Source organism: Hipposideros armiger, unplaced genomic scaffold (assembly GCF_001890085.2).
Source record: "Hipposideros armiger isolate ML-2016 unplaced genomic scaffold, ASM189008v1 scaffold_117, whole genome shotgun sequence".
Taxonomy (NCBI): Eukaryota; Metazoa; Chordata; class Mammalia; order Chiroptera; family Hipposideridae; genus Hipposideros; species Hipposideros armiger.
In genome coordinates this window covers 2,353,202-2,374,825 of record NW_017731467.1, presented here as the reverse complement: position 1 = coordinate 2,374,825, position 21,624 = coordinate 2,353,202, and the positions used below count along the sequence as shown (strand labels likewise).

At 40.7% G+C, this 21,624-nt stretch overlaps 2 protein-coding genes across 14 annotated transcripts in view; one reads left to right on the top strand and one right to left on the bottom strand.

Annotated features, from left to right (window-relative positions):
* Positions 1-13,196, top strand: part of PDZD2 (PDZ domain containing 2) — a 385,588-nt gene extending 372,392 nt beyond the window's left edge. For 11 of the 12 annotated variants that reach the window (XM_019647870.1, XM_019647867.1, XM_019647869.1 and 8 more), the window contains 5 exons: positions 568-685; positions 3,375-3,476; positions 4,154-4,424; positions 5,343-5,477; positions 10,945-13,196. In XM_019647870.1, coding sequence (XP_019503415.1) covers positions 568-685; positions 3,375-3,476; positions 4,154-4,424; positions 5,343-5,477; positions 10,945-11,111 — 793 coding nt within the window. In that variant the 3' untranslated portion in view covers positions 11,112-13,196. The other variant, XM_019647871.1, reaches the window with a different exon arrangement.
* A 5,909-nt stretch (positions 13,197-19,105) lies between these two features.
* Positions 19,106-21,624, bottom strand: part of GOLPH3 (golgi phosphoprotein 3) — a 46,522-nt gene continuing 44,003 nt past the window's right edge. For both annotated transcript variants that reach the window (XM_019647890.1, XM_019647889.1), the window contains one exon: positions 19,106-21,034. In XM_019647890.1, coding sequence (XP_019503435.1) covers positions 20,610-21,034 — 425 coding nt within the window. In that variant the 3' untranslated portion in view covers positions 19,106-20,609. The remainder of the gene's footprint in view (positions 21,035-21,624) is intronic.

Here is a 21,624-nt window from a genome sequence, read left to right as displayed (position 1 = left end):
TTGGTCCGCCGTCCATTGGTCAAAAGCAGGAAGTTAACATTGGAACAACACGATTGACTAAACTGCAGACTTTATTCTGGTATCACATACATGTCCTTTTTCTATTCCAGTATCCCGCCAAGGATATCACATTGCATTTAGGCCCCGTTGTTTTTAATACCATTACTGGAAAAATAAAGTGCCTGCAGGGAGACGTGTTGGCCAAAATGTTGCTCTGAAGAGAGGCCCCCATAGGACATGGCCCTTCATGAGAAGTGCAGGACAGGAAAGGCTGCCCCTCAAGGAAGCATCTGGGCCTTTGAAGGTGCTTGGAGTTAAACAGGAAATTTCTAACATTTTAAAATAGCTCACTTGAACCTATACACTGCAAACTTTTTAATATATCAGAAATTTTCTTACCACATTGGTCCTGCAACATCGTGGAAGAATCCCTGAATCCTTAGTAATTCCCACTGAAAACAAATAACCAACAAAAACAGTAGAAAGGACATCGTTTAAAATGCGTCCTTACAAAATGGAGAAATTGCTTTTCTCTTCGTGTTTTTCTAACGTTTTTATATTATTTAGTTTGGATCAACTTCTAGTCTCAGCGGGGGACCAGCAAAGATTACAGTCTGTTTTGTCGTCCGTGGAGTCCAAATCGACCATCCTAACTCTCATTCAGGAAGCGAAAGCACAATCAGAGGTGAGTGAAATGCAGAAACATGAGAAGATGGAGCTGCCGCCACGTAAGTACCCGCCTGGTGTGCCACGAGCTCAGAGAGCCAAGGAGAGCCCTTCTCTGAGTCTCGTGTTCTGAGTTCTACAGCTCAGTCTCGCTTGTAGCTTGCTTCAGAAACTAGATCTTGTCTTGTATGTTTAGATGCCAGACTAGTGCAGCTGCTGTTTTAATTCCCCAATAGTAACAAGTCCTGTCCTCCCCGCCCCACTCTCATTTGGAGTTTATCTGCAGAGGGTCCTCCAAACAGAACGAGGCGTCTTGGAACTGTTGGGTAATGACCACAAATACCTCTGTCCACCTAAGTGGACATAAACTACCTGTCAGGGAAGCCACCTGCTGGGGAATGAGAATTAACATCTGTGTGGCCCTGCCCTGTCCCCAAGTGTAAGAGCTTCTGAAGCCTGGGGGTCAAGACCAAGAATCTAATTATTAGTCTTACAAAGTCTTTCAATAAACTGCATGTGACAGTAAACAATTACCAAAGAAACCATGCGTTCGTACTAGAATACTTCTCTGAAGTACAACATTAATTTCTCAGGACTATCCATAGAGATTTGAACCCTAAGAAATGGATATTTTGTGTTTAGAGAAAACAAATAAGCGATCATGTAGCTGGGTCACTGAGCACTGAGAACCTTTCCAGCAGCCCTAATCTTAGAAGGGCTGTGACGTTGGTTTCTAATAAGGAGTGAGCCAGGTTGGGGAGGAGACAGGGTGGGATAGAGCCCAGCTCCCCACAGCTTCCACTCTTCTGTCAGCCCCCTGGTTGGGGTCTCTGCAGTTAGGAAACAGCTTGAGACAGCCAGCATTTTTCACAGTTCCAACATCGCCCTTCTCAACTTGTTGCAATAGGGGAGCATTTCACACGTGGAAAGTCGTACTCTGGGATTTCCAGCCCAGGTGGCACGGTGAGATCATGCTCTGCCAGGGCCCCCTTTGCTCCAGACATTTTGCAGTGTTACAGAAAATGTAAAAGGAGAAAAACAAATAGAAGGTCTCAACCAAACTCACAAACGACATGGACATTTTCAGAGACCACAACTGAAGTGGAGACTTTGCAGACAGGAGGCTGAGCACCAGCCTGGGGACATCTGGGACCTCCCTCACCCCCCTCACCCCGGAGCGGGCAGGTGTGTGGCTTCTGGGGGCGCTGTGAGAGATGAGAGTCCGAAAGCAAGTCCTGGTCTTCTGACCTCGGCAGGCCCAGCCTTGGGGGACCCTGAGCGTGGACCTCGCTTTCCTGACACTGTGCTAAGCTTCTCAGGGAGGCAAAATTGGGCCTGACAAACAGCTTCCAGCACATTTGTATCCTCACACACAACTGGAAAAAGGAAATTTTAATAAATTAAAATTCTGGTGATAACATGTCCTGGAATGCAGGACAAGTCCCATTTTCAAATAGCCTGTCTCTCTGCTCCAGTGATGCATTTAAATATCTGAGAAAGATTCCTTTTTCAGCATCAAACGTTTCCTCTGAGAAGCTGCACAGAGATCATTTACCAGACCATATGTTCCCATTTTTATTGAGAAAGCATAGTCATCATTCTCCCCTCCACTGAATGGTATCTGAGCATAAAATCCATATCCCAGCCCCCCAAGTTCTGCAGGACATTCTAGTGTCGCATTTGGAGCCTTGTTTGAATGAACTCTATTCTATAAAGAAGTGTCAAATGCTTAAGATTAGTCTTTCGGACTTACTGATAGAACCAAACACTACAATACAAAGGTGTTTTTCCCTTTCAACACTCACTTTCTCTCATCAGAGCAACCCTTACAGGAATAGAGTCTCTTTCTATTGCTGTGTTTGAGAACCCCTTGAATTGACGGATTACAAACCACTTCATGGGAAACCTACCAGTGCAGATCTGGAAAATGTTGCTGAGTCATCTCTAGCGTATGGGTGGAGGAAGTCGAAATTCAGTAGAATCATCCCAGCTTGTTTTTTATTTTAAAATCTTTTATTCCAAGGTATATTTTGATTGATGCTTGAAACATAGGACAGTCTTTTGTTATTTAACCTTGGAACACTAGTAAGAATGTTCTAGTCTTGATAGGAGTTGACAGTTTTAATGTACTTTGTATACTGTACTTTATATATTTTTAACATACTTTGTATTTTATGAGTACTAGCTAGTTCATTAATTGCACCCGAAAGCGCACGGCGGGAGGAGAGCACAGAATACGTGGCTTTATTGTGCTCTTATCCTGCTCCTGGCGCTTATACATCTCTTTGCTGCTGCTACTGCTATTGTGGTTTGCTAAACTGCAGACTTAATTATGGAATAAAGAGTGCCCTTTGTGGTCAGATTACATGCTATGATTTGGCAAGACACAGTCTGGTGCCTAGAATGGCCAGACTGCCTTCTCAATTGCCCCGTCCCCACCCCGTCCGGGTTCATGTCCACCATCCCAATGGCTCTACAGCTACGGGCCGGACCCTCACACACCCGTACAAGCACCACCCAGGAGGAACGCAGGGTGATCGAGATAGGGCTCCTCCAATTCAAATATCCTGTGAATGCTCCTGAAAAACCATGGGGTTTTTCCAAACTGCATGGGGTAACAAACTGCAGTCCTAACAGAAGATTCATTTCAGCACTTCCTTACTCTTGGTACAAGGGATATCCTTTGTTTGTTTGTCTCTCTTCACTAGAATAAAGAAGATGTTTACTTCGTAGTCTTGACTAAAAGAGAAGGCTCAGGTCTGGGATTCAGTGTGGCAGGAGGGACAGATGTGGAGCCAAAGTCAATTGTGGTAAGTGACAATGTCAAGATGTGCTCAGGGAAGTCACTGCTGAAGCTGCCTCCGAATTTATCAGGACAAAATTCATGTCAGGAGTTCAAAGGCTACTGGTGTTTGTTCACTGCTACCAAAACAAACATGGAAAAGTGGGACATAGTATTTTCATTGACGACATATGCCTTTTAACACATAGCTGACTGATATACAGGCTGAGTGACCTATTAGGTGCCAATACATATAAACACAATTGTCTGTACCCTTGCACTTACCTAAATATTTTATGTAAGCACCAGAAACACATTAGGACTAACTGACCGAACCTGCATTTGCTTATGAAATTACTTTCTTAAAGAACCACCTCCTAAAGTTGTATATCACCAGTGACCTTTGAGGTCATTAGGGAAGCCACCTTTACCAGACAAGACCAGGTCCCGTTCACCTTTGTATGTTATCGCCCCACAGTGTCACGCACGTAGTAGACACTAGCAGGAAGTTGAGTAAAAATGTGTTCAGATGCTGGCACTGACGTTTGGAATTCCATCCCCCACACTGAATATGGTTCCAGTAAACCAAGCGTTTGTATGATTTGGGAAACTTGCCATTAGAAGGTTCCTTACTACGGATTTGCAGTTACCTTGTTTTTACTGGAGGTCATACATGAATTTGGTTTTGTCCTCTCCTTGTCCCAGGTCCACAGGGTGTTTGCTCAGGGGGCAGCTTCTCAGGAAGGCACTATGAGCCGAGGGGATTTCCTTCTGTCAGTCAATGGTGCCGCACTGGCTGGCTTAACCCATGGGGACGTCCTGAAGCTTCTGCACCAGGCACAGCAGTACGAAGATGTCCTCATGGTCATCAAGAAAGGAAATGACCAGCCCAGTCCCTCCACCAGGCAGGAGACGCCCACACCCAACGGGAAGGGCTCGCAGTGCAGAAAGACCACCCCCCTGGAGCCTGGCATGGGTAAGACATCAGTGCAACAACCAGTCGGTGAGCAGCTGGCACGGTCCTTTCCCGGTGAACAGGAAGGACACGTATCACTATCATCTGGGTTGGAGACACGAAGTGTAGTGAAGTCTATAGAGTTTGTGGATGCTTCTTGCAAAAGCAGTGTTACAAATAAGTTATTTTAAAAAGACCCAGGAGTTATAGAGTCATACTGTTGAAGATTTAAAATGAATACTTGACAGCTTCACTGACTGTCCTAAGAAGAAAGCCCTTCCACTTTCCATCCTCTTGTTAGGGCTAAAGTGGTTGGTAATTAAAACAAGAAACTCTTGTGATGGGGGAACCAATGTAGAACGAGAAATTCCAGAACTGAGATTTGTCCTTGGAAGACATCAGGATTTGTGTTCTTTCCTGTTTTAGAAGAACCTAAGGAAATGAGGGGCAAAAGTGGTTACAGACAGAGACTGCAGCCTTCCTCAGCCAAGAAGAGCTCACAAAACGAGGTTCAGAAGCACAGGCTCTGTGTGCCCTCCACATTCTCACACCACGGCTGTGTGGTGAGCCACACCAAGCACTTACTCAGAACGGAGCACTGCGTCTATTTCTGATGCTCAGGCGGCTTCCCTCCGTGTGGCTTCGGTCTCACTGAGACACGCATGCACCAGCAGTGTGTGGGGCCTGATGAGCAGGGGCTCCTGCTTGGGCGTAAAAGCTTTCTCCACGCTTGCAGAAGAGCAGAGGGTGCAGGCACAGGGGAACGCAGCCAGGAGGGGGCTCCAAATTTGGGAGAGCAACCCTAACACGGGTCTCCAGTGTTATTATCAGCTCTCAAGATACATGGGACTCGAGGGTGCCAGGGTAACATTTGGGGGGACTGGACAAGAGATAATGCATGTCCTGTCATTTGCATCTCTCTAACCACCACTGCTGCAGGGAGGAGCACAGCTGCACAGGATGCTCTGTGCGTTGAAGTGCTGAAGACCTCAGCGGGGCTGGGATTGAGTCTGGATGGAGGAAAGTCGTCTATGTCTGGAGATGGGCCCCTGTTCATTAAACGAGTGTACAAAGGTAATGTCCTAGAAAACCCAATCCGCTATCCATTACCTATTTTCTTTCTGTGTATGTCAGGGCCTTCCATTTGGAAATCAAATTTGTTCAAAAAAAATCTGAAATGTTTTTAATGCTTTGTGACACAGGGTTTACTGTGCGTCAGCCTGTTGTGTTCTTCCCGTATTAACTCATGTCACCCACAGGACGGTCCTAGCACATAGGTACTATCCACCATTTTACAAAAGGAGAAACTGGGCCACAGGGCAGTTGTGCAGGCACCTGCGGTCACACAGTGGAAGTGGCAGAACCAGGTTTGAACCCAGGCAGTCTGGCTTTAGTGTCTCCATGTTCTTCATTAGTATTGGCTGCTATTGATGTGAACATACCAAGCTAAGTAATGCCATAAGAAGTGCCAGATGGGTACTTAACATCGGCCTAGAGCGTAGTCACTTAAAGTTGCAGATACCAGACTGCAAGACAGTAAGGTGGGAGCAGTAGGTATCACTGAAATGGTTGGCAGATACAGTTTCTTCATGAACTTGAATAATTCATTTTATGATCTTGGGAGGTCTCAAAAGTCTCTTCAGGTTCCTGAGCTGGTAATTATACTAACAATATCAGTATATATGTATAAATAATATACATATCATTATAATATTTAATATAACACTAACAGTACTAATAATATTGAATATACTGATATTAGTATATTAAATATTAGTATTGTTTTATTAAAAATTAGTATTAGGGAGTGTTGTACTGGTATTGTTAGTATGTTAAATATTATTAAATATTCTTTTAAGCGAAGGCAAGCATGAAACCACCACATCAATATATAACAATAAAATCACACGCCACGTAATGTTTTGGTCAGTGACAGACTATATACACGATCGTGGTCCCGTAAGATTATAAGGAGCTAAAAAAATTCCTATTGCCTAATGACATCGTAGCCATCATGTCACAGTGCAACACATGACTCACATGTTTGTGCTGGTGTAACACACCTATTTTGCTGTGTCATGTAAAAGTGTAGCACCTATAATTACAGAAGTAGGCTACACCATCTAGGTTTGTGTAAGTGACTCGATGCTTGCACAATGAGGAAATCGCCCAGTGGTGCATCTCTCAGAACACAGTGGAGCAGGACTGTATATTGTTAACATATTAAATATTATTAGTAAATTCATGAAGAGACCTCATATCTACCAACTATTTAAATACCTAACTGCTCTTCCTTGCAGTCTGGCATCTAAAACCCTTACAGTTTGGGCAAATGACAGAGTAAGTAGGTCAGCAAGTAATAAGGTCATTTCTTAGCTAGGACTGTTACGTTTTTAATGGCCTCTAGTCAGTGGCCTTGAGGTATATTTCTGCAATTACATACCTCAGGAGCCTCCTCCTGGCCCATAGCACCGACAGAAAATTATCTGTAAAATATGGAGCCGTACTTTCAAACAACCCGTTACTGGGAAGCAGGGGCTGCAGTGCTGCAGCCCAGAGGCAGCAGGAACGAGAAACGTACAGTGGGCCTGGGGCTTCAGTGCCCACCCAGGAGCAGGGGCTGTGCACCCCCTGAATTTGTGGGTGACTGGAACCAGGCTTCTTGTGCTACGGAGGGCTGGGACTTGCTCTGTGCCAGGACTGGGGTCACAATGGCTCTGCCCGTAGCTTAGGTAGCAGCCTTAAGCAGGCTTCCTGCCCACGGGCAAGTAGAGGGCAGGCATAAACCAGGAGCCAGGCCTCTGCTGTGTGTGGTGTCTAGAATCATGGTACTAGGGTAAAGGGAAAACCCCATACTTGTTACCTTGACAGCAGCAGAACACAGCTGAGCTAAGGCAAGCATGAAACAACTGTATGCCTGTAAGAGCACTCACAGGCGAGCGCTCTCAAACTAAGCTTACAAAGTGCATGAGGAAATCCACTGCAGTGAGAGACAGCAGACCCAATAAACAGGAGATCTCATTAAAAAATAAAGACAGGAATATTATCCATGAAACAAGACCAAGAGAGTATTCAAAAGGAGCAGGCAGGTATGTTAAAACAGACACGCAGTCAAATATATTTTTATAATTAATAAATAGAATTTAAAAGTATACTTAATCCTTATGAAAAGAGAATTTATAAAAATCAAGATAGAAGAAACCATAGAAACTAGCACAAGGGAATAAAGACATCAAAATTACGAGGGGAAATACTGAGGAATACCAGAAGGAAAAAATAGAATGAAAAAGAAATATTTGGAGAAATCATGACTAAGAATTTTCCAGAATTCAAAAACAACAGTCTTCAGACTGAAAATTCTCATCAAGGCAAAACAGGATGATTTTATAAAAACCCAAACCTTTACATATCACAAGTTTCAGAATGTAAGTAATAATAAGAAAATCTAAAAACCTAACAGAGAAAATCTACAGATTACACCCAAAGGCACTACAGATTAGCAGCATGAATGCCAGAAGACAATAGAATAACGCTTTAGAGGACTGAGGATAAACATCTGTCAGCCAAACTATCAAGAGTGATAGCAAAATGGAGGTATGTTAAGGCACATACAGTGAAGGCAGCTGGAGTCGCTGCCACCCTGGTCAGTTACAGGCCGCGCCGCCTCTGCCGGCCGAAGCAGCAGCCCGAGGAGGCTGAGGCCCGGCCAGGAGTCCCACGGAAGCTGCAGCACTGAAGGTTCCAGAAGAGAGAAGCACTTCCAGACCTACTTCCCGCAGAGCAAGGATGATGCCCTCGCTAACTCCCTGGCATTTGTCTCTAGCATCTGGCTAGAAATTCATGAAAACTATCATATAAATGGACAGGAAGAGAAAGAAGCACCTCTTTCGTAGACTAGCATTTTGGATGCTCTTGTGTACAAACCTGTCATTTTATTCTCGTGAAAGGCACTGAAGTATTTCTGAATATTATACAGTAGATCCCTGCCTTCACTTTTTTGAAACTAGTAAATCCAGTTTCTTTGTACAGGCTTAGAGATTTCATCTTCTTCCCTTTATTTCATTCTTTAAAAATGTAATGGGCATGAGGTTTTCTGTTTACCTTGTTTCCTGTGCCTTTTTTAGCTCAAGCACCGAAGGCAATATATAGCAGTACTTGATGTATCAGTCTAATACCAAAAAATTTCTTTGAATTATAAAGGAATTGAATATCGTATTTCTCTAAAGCTTTCTTGAAGGTCGGGGATTTTATCTGTGAAAAAGAAAAGCAGTAAATAGTTATTTGTAATCTCCTATGTGAAGTGGCAGCCATCCAGGAAAAGGTTAGAAAATTGTCATTACTGTGTTTGGGCTGCTTTAAAAATGTTTCTCTTTTCATCATTTGACCAAGAATATCAATAATAATACAGTAAGCCAAGAGAAAGATAAAAGGTATAAAGACTGGAAATACAGGGATACAATTTGTCACTATTGGCCAATTATATGTTCTTCCTGACTGAAAAAAAAAATCTAAAAGAATAAAATGTTAAGCCAATATCAATTCAGGATTGCTGAATTCATAATCAACATATAAAAATCAATAGCATGTCCTACATATCAGCCATAACCATTACTTTAAAATACTAAAGGATTACTACTTAAACATAACACAAAAAGCACATATTATAAAAATACGTAAAATGTTTATCTTATATATGGCAAAAAAATTCAGGAGCAAATATAAAAATCTAAGTGACTAGAAGTTATTTACAATGTATTTAACCAACAAAAGGCTAATGTCCAGAATATATAAAGAACTATAATTCAATAAGAAAAATACAAAATAAAGAAAAAATATGGGTAAAGGAAACAAATAGAAAAACAAAAGTTCAAACCTAAACAGCCAAGAAACATAGGAAAAGATGCTCCAACTTAGTTATGGGTGGAAATTATAACTATTACGAATCATTCTTTTATCAGGTTGGCCATGAAAGACCTTTTTGGGGAAAAGCATAAAAGCTTTCTAAAAGACGTTTTTAAAAACTTCAATAAATGGAGAGAGACATATCCTGACCAAGTCTGTTAGGATCCTATTTGGCCTCTAGTAACAGAAAACCCAAGGAAACAATGTTTTAAACGAAATGTTTCTTTCTCAGGTAAAAGAAGTCCAGGAGTTGGCACCCTCTTTGGTCTGCGCAACACTAAATGGTTCATCAAGGACTTTTATCTACGTCACCTCATTCCATCCTTACAACAATCTAGTGAAGTAACAGGACAGATATTAACGTCACTATTTTGCAGATTAAAAAACTGAGGTTTAAAGAAACCTGTAGCAGTTGCTTGAAGTCATAGACTTGAGACCAAAACCCAGTCTGATTGCTATTCATAGTGCACGTTCCACTAGCTCACAGCCTCCTGTTGATTGGTTGGAACCCCCATGTCCTTAGCCCTGGATTAACACACACAAGCTTCTCTGGTGTCATATAACCTGCTTGGGGGCCTTTAGTCAATATTCCTAGCAGAACAGGACACTGGGCGCATGTGATAACACAGTATAATTGGTTATGTCAAATAACAGTGCTTTGGTACTTCGAAAATGTGTATCTGCAGAAAGCAGTGACCATGACTAAATCAGTGTCTTTGCTCCCATAGTAGAGATGATTTTGGTGAGGGCTCATCTCTTCTCTAACCACAGTATGTGCCTCTATCATGAACAACATAAAATGTTTCATCCTTGAGTGGGTTGGATTTGAACTTATTTTCTTCCAGCTATATTTTTATTATTTTTTCAATTTTCATAATCAGCTATAATCATGTATATTGACATTAAATAATATTTAACAACGATTTTCAGCAGTTTAGGATGAAATAGAAACAGCTGCTTAGTTTTTTGAGATCTAATTAAGGTTTCTGAGAACATGAATTATCTTCAGACTTGGGAATTTTTCTTTCAATGCCCTTTTTGCTTTAAGTGCTTTCGCGCTGGTGTGCGCTTCTTTTTAGATGTACATGTGCAAGAAATTAATATAAGAAGGCTTAAACATGTGCTTTTTCAAAGTTCATAAACCTGTTATACCATATACAAAGCTCTGTAGTTGTAGGCATTATGTCAAAGCTGTGTTTGGAAGCAGTCAATTCCATAAATGTCCACGGTCACGGCTGTGCATGAATCACTGATTCTCAGAACTTGGCTACCTTAGCCAGTACCTGTTAACAATTAGAAGGTGAACCTGTTTTCCTGCACATACTGGCTATTTGGATTTTCAGTATGGATTTCCTTTGTTCAACCTTCTCTTTATTTTGTCTTCTTTTGAAATACCTTCCCTTCAGTTGCTTATGTTTGGGGGTGGGGGTGGGGTTATAGATTTGAATTTTTTAATATAGTCAAATTTCTTTTTATGGGGTATATACTTTGTGTGTCTTGTTTAAGAAATATCTCTGGATTCTAAGAATATAAGCATGTCATTTAGAGAGTTTTCTCTCATTTAAGTTCTTAGTTTACTTGGAATTCATTTTGGATATTGTGCAAGTACCAAGCCACTGTTCTGTATTTGTTCTCACAGGTGGCGCCGCTGAACAAGCTGGAATAATAGAAGCTGGAGATGAAATTCTTGCCATTAATGGGAAAGCCCTGGTTGGGCTCATGCACTTCGATGCTTGGAATATTATGAAATCTGTCCCAGAAGGACCTGTGCAGTTAGTAATTAGAAAGCATAGGAATTCTTCATGAAACAAACAGTAGTAGTGACACATGTTTAAAACAACAGTCTCCTTTTTTTCGGTTCCCTTCTTATTTTAGCAAATCAGAATGACTTCTTTAAATGGTGGGTTCCTAAAACAACAGAGCACCATGGTGTAGGCAAGGACTAAAAATCTCCACGTTTTTACCTGCATGTGAAGCTGAACTCGGGAAGACTTCCACCTGGATCACCAGGGCAGGCGGGTTCAATGAATCCCTGTGCCTGCCCCTGCCTTTCATGTTTACTGATAGTGACACAAGTTGTGGCATGAAGCTCTTTTTCATTTGAAACGTTTAGCTAGGCCTTTGCCACCTCGCCAACATACCCAGTCCTGGCAATTTAGGGAGCCAACAAGAGTCTGAGAGGCAACACAAGTGTCACAACTAAAAGGACTATAGTTAAATGTAATTTTGTAAGTAACCAAATGCTTTTAGGGACATTCAATGGAAGGAGACACAGGTTAGTGTGTTACCCTGAAAAGAAAATGAGACTTTAAAAATAAATTAATTACGACCTAATGGTTAGGCTGAGCTCAGGAATTATCCAAAAATGAAAAGCAAAATACAGAAAGTAATATTTTTTAGTGAGTGTAATGTGCAATGTATGGATGCAGAGTTCAACTCGGTGGGTTACTGATCACCATGGGGTCATGATCTAAGAGTGTAAGTCGTAAGGCTGTTTTACAGAAACATAGTTCCGATGAACTGTACTAAGTAGCCAGGAACTTCACTGCTTAAAATGAGCAGGAAGGTCCAGCTGAGAGCACCTTGCATCTAGTTTGGAACTCGTCTTGAATAAATGCTTGGATTCAAGACTGGTCAACACAAGAGCAGACAAAAATATCAGTCACTGGGTTTCCATTTCTATAGTGTATATACTCCAACCAGTAATTTAAACTAAATTTTTAGAAATCAAGTATCTTTTTAGTATCCTTGGATTTATAAACAGAGGCGTTATATTTACAATCCAAAGAGAGGAGCTTAAAATAATCCTTGTAGAGAACTTTTTGTTGCTGGTTTTCCTCCCCTTATCCCAACAAGCTTAAAAAATGTGAACTTTCTAAATTCTGGGTCACTTTTCCGACCTGGGTGTCATGCCATACCTCTGCGGTGACTGAAGTTTTTGCTGTTTTTTGTTTTCCTGTTTTGCAAATTCTTCCTTCTGCCAAAAACGTTTCCCTGCAGAAGCCCACTGTGACTCACGTTGCTTGTGCAGCTGGTCCTCGCTTGCTGCTCTCCGTTCATAGCACGAGCTTCGTAGTAGCTGTTCCCGTTCGATGCGCTGTCCCTCGTCACACCACTGGCTTTTCGCCCCTTGTAGTTCAAGCCCTCATCAGCTTCATTTGCCAAAATGTAATAAGAAAGAGGAAAATGGTAAAGGAGAACTATGTAGTTACAACTCAAATTCTCGGGTGGCACAAGCTGGCTGATTGAGTCCGGGGGAATCCAGGTGAGATTACATACCTGATGATGCTAAGGTTTTCTGTTGGAGCTTACTTGACATAACCTACTGCTTGGGTGTGTGGCTTAGAGACAAGAACTCAAGTCATTATACCCCCCCCAATCATGGAGGCACTAGAGCCGTCACCTTTGTACATTATTTTTCTGAGTGATTATAATCCCAGGAAACCTCTGTGGAGTTGGGCCAGAGAGGTCTCTCAGATGGGAGTGAAATATCTGGCTGGTGTGAGCCCAGTTTTCGCATTGTTTTAACAGGTTATACAAAAGAAAATGTAGTACAGGCATTTAGCTAGAAAGACCTGATTAATTTAACTTCTACTTTTCACTACAATTCCAGGTAGGATACTATAGAAAGTCAGTGCAAGGTGCATGCTAGATTGTTTTTAAGTCTCTGGGGTCAGTTTTGTGGTTTCTGTTTTCTTGCCTAAATGACAAGAGACTACTAGAAGTCAACACTGAAAACGATTTTTTGCCTCCACTCTTCCAGCTGTGCCGACTAAGAAATGCACAGCCCTATGTGAACCGACAGGAACTTCCAGAGCCATGCGGAACAATGGAGTGGTCTTGTGAGAGAGTCCCTCATCTTTATCTGAAGAATGCGGGGGGGGGGGGGGGGGGGGGGGGCCTCTGGCTCACTAAAGCATGTTAAAAGTCATCTGCCATTTCTAGTAGATCTTGCCAGGAGAGTTCCCTGGCCGACAGTTGGAACTTAAGGGAGGAAGCAAAAGCCAAACTGTTTTTGACCCTAAGATAGAAAGCTATTTATTTGTCTTCAGTGTTCAAGGCATGACGAGTATTTCTAATTAGTCGAATGAATTCCCACACTTCCTGAAGTGAACACTAATGGTATTGTCCTACTAAAACTTTCATGGTTTTGGTTTTTTAACTGGTCGGTCATTCACAATAAGCTATGAGGTTAAATATGTGTTATAACATGTAAATCGTAGTTGCAAGGATATATCGTGAAGGTTTGAAGTAGGTTGGGTTTCATGTCTATCCTACCATACACATCTCATTTAATTTGATGGTTGACTTAATTGGCACCACACCTGTTGTATATTATACATTATCCTTTATTTATGTAAAATAAAATGCCTTATATATTATGAAAGAGTAAGTGCAATAATATGAAATAGCCTGTACATTTAAAAATGTTGTCGCCAAATTATGTAAACCCACATCTCTGTAAACAACCTTTTTAAAGTAATTTTAAAAAATAAACACTCTGCTTACTACATTCTGCTTACTGCTTTTTTTTTTTAATTCTGCATCTACAGAATAACCTTTTAAAATATCAAGATCAGAAAGGTTGATTATTACCTAGGTGGGTGATGGGTACAAAGGCGACAGAACTCAGGTCACCCACGCCTTCCTGGGGCCACAACCAGGAGCTGACACAACCCAAAACCGGTCTACCTCTGAAATCTGAAAATCAAACATCCCCCACTTTTACAACCTTCCGACCTTATTCCTTCTTCCCACTACTGCTTCTTGTCTTCAGTTTCAACAAGCCCTCCAATCCCTTGACAGTTGTCCATTTTCTCCCCGTCAGAACCTCAGCCGTTTCATTCCCATCTCTATTCAGACTGGACCCCATGAAGAGCACAGCAGTGCCTGTTCAGCCCATAAGCTTCGCTCCCTCACCCCAGCTAAATCCTGGATCCTTCCAACTAGCTGACTTCTTGGTTCCTACATGCCTATTATGAGACAAAATCCTACAGCCACACATTATGCTGCTGCTATAAATCCATTGTTTCCAACCTCAACTGGACTCTCATGCTATTCGGCAGCTGTTTCATTGTCAGTTTTTCTCTCATTCCTCACAATGACCACAGTCTACATTTTTCTCAAAACCCCTACCCACTCACCTCCACTCCCCCCGTCACCCCCTTCAATATTTGGATGATCTGGGACCCTACTTCACAGAGTGAAATAAAAAAAACCATCTACTTTGGTTTTAAGATGCAGACACCAAGGAAGAAGGCAAGATGGCATCTCACAAGTATCCAAGAATGGGACTCAGCATATGACCAAGACCTCGGAGACTAAAGGAACTCGGGCGTTTATGGGTCATTAAGTGCCCTACACTGATAGGACTCTGTGACTGTGGGTCTCTTCCTGCAGACCTACTTCTCCCGCCACCAGCTGGCAGCCTTGTCCCCAACTCTTCACACCTTTTTACTTAGAAATCTGTGAATGCTATTTTGTCATAATTTTGGCCCCACTCACTATCACAGAATTTCTTTGCACATACAAGCTGCTACCTACCTGATTTTCCATATATTATATCCCAAAAGTAAGATTCTGATTGGCTGTACTTTAGTTTTTTTTCCTGGGGAGAGCGAGCTTGTTTATACAAGTCACTTTTTTGAAACACAGGGAAATGAACAAATATTGGGTTGTTGGAAAAGTCATGATGTATTTTTTTCTGTTTTTCGTTGCAAAAATGTGTCATGACTTTTCCGACAACCCAATATAAAGAGGGAAACTAAGAAGCAAAGATCAAAGAGATAAACTTAAATGAGATTAATATGAATCTAGTAGAACTAAGAACAGAAGCTGAAAGGACCACCTTATCAAACCAAACCCATATTACAAGCATCAAGTTAAATGAAACCAGAAATCCAAGTCAGTAACATTAATGATGAACTTGAAAAATGCTTAGAATACAATGAAAATGGACAAAGCAAATTCATAAATAAAATCCCGATTAAAGGTTAGCCAAGCTAATGGAAGCCAGCAGGACATTAAAGGAAACACCAAGTCTAAGTGATGTTAAAGTAGGAATGCATGAAATGGCTTGAAATTAAGAAATCTATAAAAGGAGTTCTATATATTAGTGGGACAAAAAAGAAAACAATATTGTGAAAGACATCAGTACTTTTTTAAAGACTGCATCATACTTAAAATCGTTTCCATTTGATGCATCATACTGCATCAAACGGGAATGATTTTGGAAAACTCCAAAATCATTCCCATTCAAGTCAAGAATACATACAAAGGGCTGGCCGAGTTGCGCGTTGGTTAAGAACTGGCTTGGGACGCCAGAGGGCCCCAGTTCAGATCCCACATATGAGGGCCAGTGACACTGCTCTCTGCAGCTAAGATGGTGAACGGCAGCTCGACCTGGGGCTGGGCGACGGCAACGGCGTAGGCTGCAGTCCCCTGCTGCAGTGGCTTGCCATGGGCTACCGTGTGTTGCCAGCAGCCAACATGAGCGGCTGTCCAGAGGCTGGCGACCAACCTGCCTCACCCGGAAAGAGCGCAATGACGGTGCCAACTTGGGCCAGTGAAGCAACATCCTCCACAACTAGACTGAAGAACAAAACAACAGCAACTTGTCTGTTCCCCTTCCCCCGATTCCCCAATAAAAAAAATCTTAAAAGAAAAAAAAAAGAATACACACAAAAAAGATGTTCACTGATGTTATTGTTGAATAACAATGTTCTGGAGGTACAAGCCAATACAATTAAGACAAAATTTTTAAAAAGAGGTACAAATAGTGAAAAAATAAATTATTGTGATCTGCACGATATAATTGGGTACATGTAAACACAAGCACATCAATTTAAAGACTTAAAATATTAGGATTCAATAAGGTGGCTATCAAAAATTATTCACCAAAACAACAGCTATATGTAAATAATAACCAATTCGAACATATAGAAGGAAACACCTAATCATAACAGCAATGGAAAAATAACCTTAGCAAGGACTGGCAAGCCTAAAAAACAGACAACTCTATAAAGAGACATAAAAAAGGTAACTCAAACAAATGGGGAGACAGATATAGCTTATTCGTGGATAAGATGACTCAATACTATAAAGTTTTCAATTCTCCCCAGACTATACATGTAATGTAAGTCCAACCATAATCTCAAGAGCTTCTAACCTGACAAAATTATTCTATAACAATGGCCATTAGAATGGATAAAGAGCATGAATCCAATTCACAAAAATAAATATAAATTACCAAATAAAGACAAATGATAATCAACCCCCCAATAATTAAAACAATTTGGAAATTCCTATTAGCTTGGCAAAGAGCAGGATTGATGAGAACCTCTAGAGTACCAGCTAGGGTTAGGGTGTAGGGAAACCAGTATTCACATGATTGGTTGAAGTGTTAGTTAACATGCATTGTACAAATCAATCTGGCTTTATCTTATATGTTTTCAAGGCATATTGTTTGAGCAAACTCATTTTGATTAATTCCTCCTATAGAAGTCAGGGAAATATGATGACGTGTACATTAAAATACTGTTTGCAATAATGAAAAACATGAGAATCCAAATGTCCACTAATGAGATTTAACGAAGTTATACAATGAAGCCATAAATTATTAAAAAGGATGCGTGCTTATTCTGAACACTACACAATGTAAGTGCAAAAAGTAAATTGCACACCTGTATATGATGCTAGTGGGAACACAGTACACGACTAGTCTATCCTAAGTAAACGCCCATATAATTCTAACACTGGGCTGACGAAGTGTACATAATCAACATTTAACTATGTTATCATCCATACTTCTTTGAAAAATAACCTGCAAGGTTATGAATATTATTATTACCTCACTGATACAATTAAAGAATATATGACATTTGTGACATTTGTGCGCAACTTACAAGAGCCAGGTATATCATTCTGGGACCTGATTGGCTGTGATGAATTGGAAATTACCTCAGGCTGTGGGTCAGTCATTTTGATCTGGATGAAAGTGAAATGGAACAATATTACCTGATAATATAGAACAAGTTAATACAAGATGGAGAGGCCATCAAGTTGGAATTAAATGTCAGGAACTAAATACCTCAGAGACTCGAGACTGGTGGTTTTCACACTCCTGGGGCAAAAGCAGTCGTGCCTGGCAGTCATGGGCTGCCGTCAGACTGGATGCCATTACTTATTTGTCATATATTGCCACTGAACCAGTCAGATACCAGCCTCTTTCACTTTCCTTTGAGTGATGACCAAATTCAAAGATTTGTTATACTTGACACTTGTCGAGTATTGTACTCATCTGGTCACAATGGGAAGAACTGAGTAACAATGTGTCAAGAGACCACTGGGCAATCTTGCTTCAGCAGGGACTTTCTTGGCCATTTGACATTTGACAATGCTTTTTTTTTCTAAGAACAAATAGAATTGACTTTTCCATCTCTAAAAGATAATTTATGTAATTATAACAAGCTATTAGAATAAAGCAGAGATGTCCTTTTATCATTTTATTTTGCAAAAGCATAGGAATGTCTGCTATTCTGCTTTTGTCTGTTAGAAAAAAGAAGCCCCCTCTCTATTATTTATCTTATCAATTTATCCTTATCTTATTAAATAAGGAGAAATTGTAGTTAAATGCCATTACTATTATTCAATCACTTCATGATTTAAAAACTCAAACACTTACCAGATAATGTGAGATTGGGAAATCATTCTCTCCAAGCCTGTTTTTCATTAAATGAAGACAGTAATTGGGGTTTGAGGAGGTCAAAACAAGGTATTAAATACTTAACAAGGCACAGAACATGCATTCAGTAAGTTTCTTTTCTCCGTTAGAGCATTACTCCACATCAGGTTATTTTAAGGAACAACCTCAAATAGCATGTGAAGTCAAAACGCCACAGCAACTACCAATTCTTTGTACAATAGATCTTTATGTACTTTTTATTATGTTAAATTCACTACCTGATTCTTGGATCTGAGTGGCATAAGCCTGGGAAATACTGCTTCTACCATACAGAATTGTTATTTTCATAGAGTCACACCATTCCTGCTTTAAAAGCAGCAGCATTTTATAGAAGAAAGAGTTCTAGATAACACTGTCCCCTCCTGAATGTGCTGCTTTTCCTCTCCTCCGAACATAGAAACATGTCCTGAAGCTGGGGCCATACACAGGTGGAGGTGTGTGTGCATTCTCTTTAGAACAAACACTGACAGAAGTTCAGGCGAGATCCTTGTTTCCTGACTTGAGAATATAGATGCTGAAGTGAAGAATCCCTTAGAAACAGTCATTATCTCGCTTCTAAAATCTTTTCAAGGGAAAAACAATGAATCTTCACCTGTAAAGGAATTCCAGGATACTGATGATCAGTCTCCAGTATCCATTTTATGGGAGGAAACTATAAACTAATAGTTTCTATACTTAATTACCACTAGTAGTGTCATTTTTCTCCAAAAAGGAGGTTACGTAATAGACAGAAAATGTCTTTTTTTCCATGTCTTAAAACAGGGACTCACAAATTACTGCCCATGGCCAGCTGCCCGTTTCTGTAAATACGGTTTTATCAGAACACAGCCTTGTCCATTTATTAATATTTGTATTGTCTATGGCAACTCTCATTCAGCAGAGTTGAGTAGTTGCAACAGACACCATATGTGGCCTAAAGCCTGAAATATTTACTATTTGGCTCTGTAAGAATAGTTTACTAACCCCCGAATTAAAATATTACTACACTATACTAAGGCTAAGTAAAACTTCATTAGAAAACTAAGATAGAATACAAAAATACAAATAAAATGCTTGCTCTGATTCAGGCACTTTCAAAATCATAGTTTATTTATTACTTCAGATAAAAAGATAGTATACATATTAGAGAATCTCTTAAAATCCAGCTCTAGAGTTACACACCACCTAGTACTTTTGCATGAATGTTAACCGAAACAAATCTCTAATTGCCTGAAAGCCCCACTATTAACATGAATTACGGTAATAAAAAATCTGACATTTAATTTGTTCAATATATAGTATTTACATTATGAAACCAAGGTGATATGATAAACAGTGATAAAGAAATAGTAAAAATAAACTTTAGAAAGCAAAGGTTTATATTCTTATAATGTGCTAATTATCATAATTGTATATAAAAATTAAAACATAGCAGAGCTTTCTGTTACAAAATTCTTAATCGTCTGAGTTGTAGTCATTACTTGCTAACAATTTACATGCAACATCTGCTAGGACTGACATTTGATTTTTTTTCCCCCAAGAAAGTGTGAGTAGATAAATGACATTTAAGAGCAGACATTAATTTACTTGTGGTTAAAAAAAAAAAAAAGAAAAAAACTGTACTCAAGATTAGTACTGGTCACAAGCCTCTTCCCTACAGAAATGATAAAAACAGTAAGACCAAAATAACATTCCAAAAAGGAGATGCATAGGCAAAGAGTACCATGAATGGACAGCTAAAAAAATCTTAGGACCAATCAGACACACATCTTTTCTCTCTCCTTCAATGATGAGAGGTCTATTTTGCTACCAAATAATAATGACTAAAGTAAGTGAGGGGCACCAGGTGTACTAATTAAATCTTGCAAAATACTAAGATGGAGGCAGGGGTGGCCAGAAGGGGCAATTTATATAATTCAAACTATATACAGCATAACTGGAATGGGGCCCATCCCAAACTGGCTTTGTGAAACAACTGGACCTTTATGATTTAATAGTTAAAGTTATAACAAGTGTTATAATAGATTTACATGAGAAGCAAAATCCAAGGGGCATTTTATATTATTTACTGTGTTGTTTCAATTTAAAAATAATTTTGCTAAGTATACATCTCAACTGAGGTCTAATGTATAAAATGTCCTAATAGATACAGATATTTACCTTTGGTAAGTTAAAGGCCTTTTTGTGATTTCTGTCAGAACCGTAGGCAGAAATGAGATGTACATGCACATGTGGGGAAAACTCAACCTGAGGTAATCCAAAAGATGTGCATGGAAGGGGACTGGAGGTACCTTGAAAGTCAACGTGTGCCAGAAACCCAAAACAGGTAATAGCGAGAATGGCAACAAGGAATGGAATGCCAATATGGCAGTAAAACTTTTTTAAAAACTGAAAGAGGAAAGCCTCTCGTACCAGCAGAATCCTGCATACATTTAAAAAAAAAAAAAAAGCCACCTATCATTTCATAAAACAAAAGCCAATTGATTATAGTGTGGGAAAGTACAAATGCAGAAAACCAGAAGTCGAGAGAAGAAAAGCTCCTGGTTTCCACGAGAGAGAGGAGAACACTTCCTTCTGAGCAGTTACTTGGTGAACGCTGCCACCACCGCCCACAGAACCTCGCTGGTGTTGGCCTTCAGACATTCCACCTCAGGGTCTAAGTCCAGGAGCTGCCGCACTCTCTTGGTGGCCAAATCATACTGCTCATCCAGGAGGGGAGCGAAAGCATTCTCCAGCACATCCGAGGCGTAGGCCAGGTAAATGAGGGCCAGCAGGCGCTTGTCCATGCGGTGAGGGTCATTCACCCATTTGTCCAGAACGGCTTCCTGGACCTTCTTGATGAGGCGCTGCTTAATGTTGTTGTTGGTGAGGGGATGTGTCGTCATGTCAAAAAGTAGGAAGTTCTGTTTCTCTGTTGTCAATACGCCCTTTTCTACCAGGTTTTTTGCTAATCGTTCCCGCACGTTTCTTAACTGATAATGCAGTTTTAATGGATTCCATGTCTCACCTAAACAGAAGATTTCAGAAGTTAGAAATGATAAGTATTGACTTCCATCAAGAGGGCAGAGCATGAAAATGCTGTACTCACCTCTTCCCACAACCATATCACAATTACAACTAAATTACAGAACAACCATCATTGAGAACCACCTGAAGACTAGGTGAACAGAAGTGCTATAACTAAGGATACAAAGAAGCCACAACGAGGGAGGGGAGGGGGAGACGCGAAAGGGACAGGTCCCACACCCACAGAGTGGCAATTAAGAATCAGGTTGGATATCTCAGCTGTGGAGGTCCCACATGGGGGAGGGGGACAACTTGCAACTTGTTTGGTGCAGTCGGGTGTTGTGAGCTACGGTTGAGAGAAGGTGTGTTTTAAAGTGTGACGAAAATCATCCTCATGGCAATGCTCCGTGTCACATGTCACTTCTGGTATGGCAATTTCTGTCAAATAAAAACATTACAGTGTGGGGGCCGGCCGAGTGGCACGTTGGTTAAGAGCTGGCTTGGGACACCAGCTCTGAGCAGCAGGGCCCCAGTTCAGATCCCACATGAGGGCCAGTGACGCTGCGCCCTCTACAGCTAAGATGGTGAACA